Here is a 6,502-nt window from a genome sequence, read left to right as displayed (position 1 = left end):
ATGGCTGCTACACTCTAGCATCTCCTTTAACATTATTAAAAAATGATTATGCAGTCTCTTCAAAGCCCACTCTGGAGTAGATGATGCTTTATAAAGCTAGGTTTGGGGTGGCAGAAGAATGGCCACTGAGTTGGAGATGATTCCACCACAAGTATCCTTCAGTGGCTTTAACATGTCTCTTGGCTCTCTACGATGCATTCCTCAAAGTAAAAAGAACAGTTCCCGGGTTTCGAAGAGTTCCCAAAGATGAGGCTATGCCCAAGGAGACTCTGGGCCTTGGGTGCCATGGGCTCTGTGGTGTCTGACTGGCCATTAAACCATGTGCACGGACATCTGGGAGGAGGAGCCTGGAACCGCCCCATACTGCCGGCCATCGCAGGCGTTGGTTGCCTGCTGGTTATTGGGCGAAGGGCTAATCATGTGCATGCTGTGCTCCATCCCCGTGGGCAGGTACTGCCTCTCGCCGAAGGCTCCATTGGAAGGAGAAGAACAGAGTAAAGTGCTTTGAGAGGCGCTCAGTTTTTCTGGGCTCGCAGCTAGCCTAGGGGAGGTGGGGAAGTTGTAGCCATACAGGTTGTAGGGGTTATGAAGTGAGAAGGCATTGTAGGAGCTCTGCTGCATGTGGCCGCCCCCGAACATGTGTGGGGATGAGGCGCTGGAAGCTGCATTGCCTGCCTGCATGACATACTGAAACTGGGAAGTGGGGAAGGACCCCAGCTGACCACCGTAGGCTTCCATCTTGCTGTTGCTAGGCAACGAGGGAGGAGTTGGTATTCCTGAGATCAGGGATGGAGTCCTCTGAGGCATGAAGGTTTCCGTGGGCTGAGTTGCTGAAGCGGTGCCACTCTGCAGCCTATTGTAACCACTGTCACTCAGCCCGGGGTAACTCTGCAAGGCAGCCATGTTGCTTCGGGCACAGGGTGGGTAATCAGAGAGGTTTAGATTACACAGCTGGCTCTCTCGACAGCCCACGTTGAAAGTGTTGGGGGCCAAATGAAAGGTTGGCGGAGAACAGGATGGAGATAAAAGATGAGAAGAGGCTGAAGGGGACGGTGTCCCAGTGCTGGAGGTGGTTGGGGATGTGCCTGTGCTTCCCCCTGAGAAATAAAACACAAACACCGTTGAGACAAGAGTAGCAACAATGCACTCCACGATTAGCCTAAAGGTTAGTGGTTCAAACCCACCCATTGGCTCTGCAAAGGACAGGCCAGCAACCTGATTTTAAACAGTATAGGGGCCTTAAAAGCATAAACAGTTCTTTCCGGGAGCATATGGGGCCTCATGAGTCAGAATGGGCTCTGCAACAATAGGTTACCGTTGAGATCGGTGTTTAAGACCAGTCTATCTTTATGCCCCATAGAGAAAGATTATGACGTCTCTAAAGTGAACCAGGGACATACGATAAATTAATGGATTTTGAGCTTTCCCTTGATCATGACCCTAATATAAAAACAATTAGTTCTTGTCGGTTCTTGCCCTCATGAGGACATCACTGAACATAAGGGTGTTATAGCAAAGTGAGGGGAAGAAATCAAATGGTACCTGGCTATCTGAAAGAATAGCACATGGGGTCACAAAACAAGCAGTCATCTAAGTGAAAAGTCAGTTAAGTTCACATGGAAGAAACACAACAGCCTGTGTGATCCAAGGATTGTAAATAATAAAATCCAAACCCAGAGGGAACCATACCAGATCCTCAATTCTAAGCACCCAGTTTGTGGAATACTATGGATAGTGGAAGCCCAAAATCATTTGCAGTACCCTCTGTGGACTGAGTCTCCAGTGAATTCCTACTAACCACAGCGTAGGACTGCACAGCGCATGACTATCACACAAAGGGCACTGCAATGCCGATTGCAGCAGTTTAGTGAGGTTGAAATGTAACACTCTTCAGGTCTCCCTTTTGACTCGTTTTGGATTTTTTCTTGTTTTTTAATATTTTCCGATTCCTTTTTGATTGAGGTTTTTCTTTGTTTTCTTTGGTCATTCTTGCTGGGTCCTTTTTAGCTTTTGTGTTGTCTCTGTTTTGTATATTTTTCTGTATAGGGAAGTCAGAATGGCTGGATCCATGAAGACAGTAGCTGGACTAATAATTAAGGGGGCATCGAAGGGGTGGGATGTGGAGTCAACAGCAATGGGTACAATAAGGAAAAAAGGGTCCCAAGGTGGATTGTGGTGATGATGGCAAACCCTTCTTAATAGGATTGAACTATTGAATTGTATGATATTTTAATTATACCTCAATAAAACTATTAAAAAAAAGAGGTCAGGATCTCTGGACCAATTATAAAGGGTGCAGAAGATGTCCTCAAATGTTCACAATGCACTGGATTTAACAGAACCATGGCTTTCTCTTAACCTGGCAGATTTCTGCTAAGTGATTCCACCTGAACACCCCTACAAAAAAACACCAGGGTGTATGAGGCGGGGTGAGACATTTCTCTCTGTAAGAATTTCATTAAAAATCAAACCAAACTCACTGCCATCAAATCGATGCTGACGCATAGCAACCCTATACGACAGGACAGAACTTCCCCTGTGAGTTTCTGAGACAAACTCTTTATGGACGTAAAAAGCCTGCCTTTCTCCCACAGAGCAGCTGGTGGTTTAGAACTGCTGGCCTTGTGGTTAGCAGCCCAACTTGTAACCACGACACCACCAGAACTCCTTAGGAACCTCAATCAGGCTTGTTAAATAAATAAAGAAACCTACCCATTTATCTTGCTCACTCCCACCCTCAAATTCACTTTCAAATAAGACTTCTAAGAATCATCAAAATCCTAGTGTCACATTTCCAACTTTCGGTGGAAATACGTTGTACATTTTGTCCGAGGGATGTTACTTACTTTATTTTACCATGTTTCATTTTTTAGTAAAAATAAAAATAAATAGTGTACCAAACAAATTATTTTATTTTTAATGTAAGATACCAAAGCAAGACCTAATGCCAAAGGAAAACAGGGGCTGGAGCAGGGTAACAAGCAGGGCTGAGGGCTGCACGTGCTGAGCAGAGGAACCCATGCAGTGGAGTTGAAGATGTGAAATGGAAATTCTGGAAGTTCTGTCTGCTCAACTCCCTACCCAGCCAGGCTCAGGGACTAGAACAAAGACTATAAATGCAATCTGTGGATTTGGGGAGGCTTGTGAGGGCAGGCAGCCAAGCACACCAACATCTGACCCGAAAGTCGGGGCACTTGGGTACTTCTCGCAGCTCTGTCATCCTAACCACCACTACCCCCCAGGACCCTGGCACATCCTGGGTGTCAGCATCTGCTGCTAGAAATTAGGGATTGTGTTCGATCGGTGGCTTTCAGATTTGGCTGCATGTAAGAATCCCCTGAGAGACAAACCAAAAAGAGACAAACCAAAAACGCTAACATTCCTGGGCTCCTCTTAGAGCAAATAAGAAGTTCAGGGGTGGGACCAGTGGATCACTAGGGTTTTAAAAGTTCCCCAAGAATTCTCATGTACAGCCAGGGTTGAGAACCAATGATTTAACCCCAATTCCTCATTTCAAAGTATCCTCAGTGGTGCCTATGCATTAGAATCACTAGAAGAGCTGGTTTACACACATGTGCTCTACCCTCAGAATTTCGCATGCAGTAGATCTGGAAGGTGACCAGAGAATTTGCATTTCTAACAAATTCCCACATGCTGCTGACGCTGCTGCTCAGCAGCCCACACTTGGAGTTAGAGAATCCCCAGATCCCTTTCAGGTCTATCAATTCTGTTAGTGGAAACTGAAGCCCAGGGCTGCTGGGTCCTTCATTTTGACTCTAGGATGAGCAACTGCTTACTTCGCAGGAGAAAATCTCCCATGGTGAAAATGTCCCGCTTTGACTTTTCCAGAATGAAATGAGACTTTGTCAGAATTTCTGAAAACGTGGTCATTCACATTCAGGTGGAAGCTCTTAGCTCCTGAGCTGATATAAAAACCCAAAGGATATTTTATGGGGATAATTTTTTCAATGAGAAAAATGGACATAAAATCAGCAGGATTCCAGCCATACTGGGATATGTAAAGATAAGAACCACACAGTACCCAGAAAATGCCAGCTACATGAGTGCAGTTCTCTAAAGAAATTGTTACCAAGGGGAAAATGTCCTCAGCCGACATCCATAGGCACTGGCTGGAGAAGTCTATAGGTGGAACAAATAGCTCAGCTTCTAACGGAAATGTTGGAGGTTCAAGTCTACCCAGAGATAGCATGGAAGAAAGCCCTGGTGATCTGCCTCCCCAAATCAGCCATTGGAAACCGATGGAGCATAATTCTGAGCCACGTGGTGTCACGATGAGATGGAGTTGACTTGATGGCAACTGGGATTGACTGAAGAAGCATAATTTAGGCTCTTACTCATTGTTTCAGAGTTAAACTTTTACAAAACCCAACTAAAACCATTGGTCAAAACCAGTTTCCTGATGCATTTTCAAGCTAAAATTGAGGACACATGTTAAAAGTCATCTTCATCGTCCAGGGAGGACGAAAGTGAGCCCGGGCCGATGCAATCACTTTATACGGGTATAAACATTGGACTATGCCTGAGGACACTGAAGAAGAATTGATGCACTTGAATGATGGTGCTGGCCACGAATATTGAAAGTGTGGTGGACTGCCAGAACAAAGCTATCTGTCTTGAAGAAATGCAACCAGAATGGTCCTTCGGCATAAGGACAGTGAGATGTAGTCTGACATACTTTGGACATGTTATCAGGGAAGATCAGTCCTTAGGAAAGGACACAATGCCTGGTAAAGTAGTGGGTCTGTGAAAGAGAGGAGGATGGATTGGCACAGTGGCTGTACCAATGGGCTCAGCTGAAGCTATGACAGGGAAGATGCCGGACCAGCCAATGTATGGTTCTGTTGTCCACAGGGTCACCAGGAGTTGGAACTCACTCTACAGACAGCTCACCAACAATAACCCTGATTTTACAGTCATTTTGGAAAGTTGTTCTTCCTTGTCTTCTGCTTCAAGCCTTAAATGCCTTCATTAAGGGTGAAGAGATTTTCATGCCCCAATTTGTGATAAGATGAACACTACAAATGCTGCTGGAAGTAAGCAGCAGCTGGCCACAGGGAGAGCACAACCCAGGATTCTAGGCTTGTTCACTTCCACCCAACTCAAGATGGGGGTCTCTGTGGACCTAATTTTCTTCATCTCTGCAAAGAGTCTTGACTGAGTATGCCCCTGTTTCTGTCCTCCTACGATATCAGTAATCAATTTAAAATACTCTCCAGGGAATTATTTTAATATAACAAAGGAGTTCTAGAAGGGGAAGTTTGGGAAGTTAGAGGAAGCGCATTTCACACTCCAAATATTGGAACTCCTGAATGATGTAGTCTATGGGTCGGCAATACATGACTCTGAAGTAAAATTGTAAAACTTCAAAGTCTATTATTCAGATAATGGTGATTGCATGTGTTTGTTAAAATATCTTTCTAGCTCTCAAAAAAATTTTAAATGGTTGTAAGGAACAGGATTGGCTCTTCTGTCTCAAAAATTTGCCAACCCTCTTCTAGCCTACGGAGACTTACAGGAAGGTCAGTCCTTCATCGGGCGCATGCGTGTGGCTCCTCTTTGAGGCCCCCTGCACAGTTTCTTCCCCGCCCACCTGAAATGCCATACGCTTCAGTGACATAAGTGCTGTGGCCCAAATGGCGAAACTCGACTCCAGCTGCAGAGAGACGGCGTTTTATGGGATGCGTATCTGGGCTCTTCTCTTTGAAAGCTCACCCTGGCTCTCCATGAGCTGGTGTTGCTGTGATCCCAGCGGAGACCACCTGTTTAACATGCCGTCCTGCCTAGTTACAGGGACACTCAGAGGTATCTCGAGGGTACACAGAGGGGATGGCACGTGCCCTGGACACTACTAGAGGTGGGGGAACTGCCAATGAGCAGTTTCTCTTCACCCTCACAGTCTCCACTGCCAGCTGTGCTAACTCACTGAGCAGTTTCAGATGAATCACCAGGGCACTCTTTTCCCAAGGTCCGCCTCTGGGTGAGCTGCATCAGGCACCGCCCGAGCTCTGCAGCACGGGGCCAGAGCTAAAGCAGATGACGTTTACAACTCTCAATGGCTTTCTCGATGGCCCGAGACGGACCGCATGGTACTGATTTAAGGCCTCGATCGGTTTCACTACCAAAAAAAAAGGAGAAGGGAACTATTAGCAAGTTATAGGGATTTCTGCTAAGCAGATGAGAGGCATATGTTTAAAAGTTTGTAGTCAGCTCGTGTTGGCTTTTAAATGACACTCACTGGAAATGAGACTTGGTGGCCTGCTGAGCTTCCGGGGGTGGAAGTCCCTAAATGAACTAGTGTTTGAAGGGAGAGAGCAAGCACCTATCCAAGAGGAGGGCATGCTGCCTCCGTTCACTTTGAAGAAATCCTCGTACACCCTCCAAGTGCCAGCTGCTGATGGGAACGGTTTCTCCGGGACCACCGAGAGGGCTGCAGCATGCATGATGCAGAGAGTAAACCAAGATACTAGAACTCTCATGATCT

At 46.1% G+C, this 6,502-nt stretch overlaps 1 protein-coding gene across 1 annotated transcript in view; it reads right to left on the bottom strand.

Moving 5' to 3' along the window:
• Positions 1-312: 312 nt before the first annotated feature.
• The window catches only part of TBX15 (T-box transcription factor 15), a 114,837-nt gene continuing 108,647 nt past the window's right edge, over positions 313-6,502 (bottom strand). The window contains exon 8 of the mRNA XM_004714873.2: positions 313-1,097. Coding sequence (XP_004714930.1) covers positions 313-1,097 — 785 coding nt within the window. The remainder of the gene's footprint in view (positions 1,098-6,502) is intronic.

Source organism: Echinops telfairi, unplaced genomic scaffold, assembly GCF_000313985.2.
Source record: "Echinops telfairi isolate 266 unplaced genomic scaffold, ASM31398v2 ScPeMD7_7466;HRSCAF=8504, whole genome shotgun sequence".
NCBI classification, from domain to species: domain Eukaryota; kingdom Metazoa; phylum Chordata; class Mammalia; order Afrosoricida; family Tenrecidae; genus Echinops; species Echinops telfairi.
This window is presented reverse-complemented; position numbering and strand designations above follow the sequence as displayed.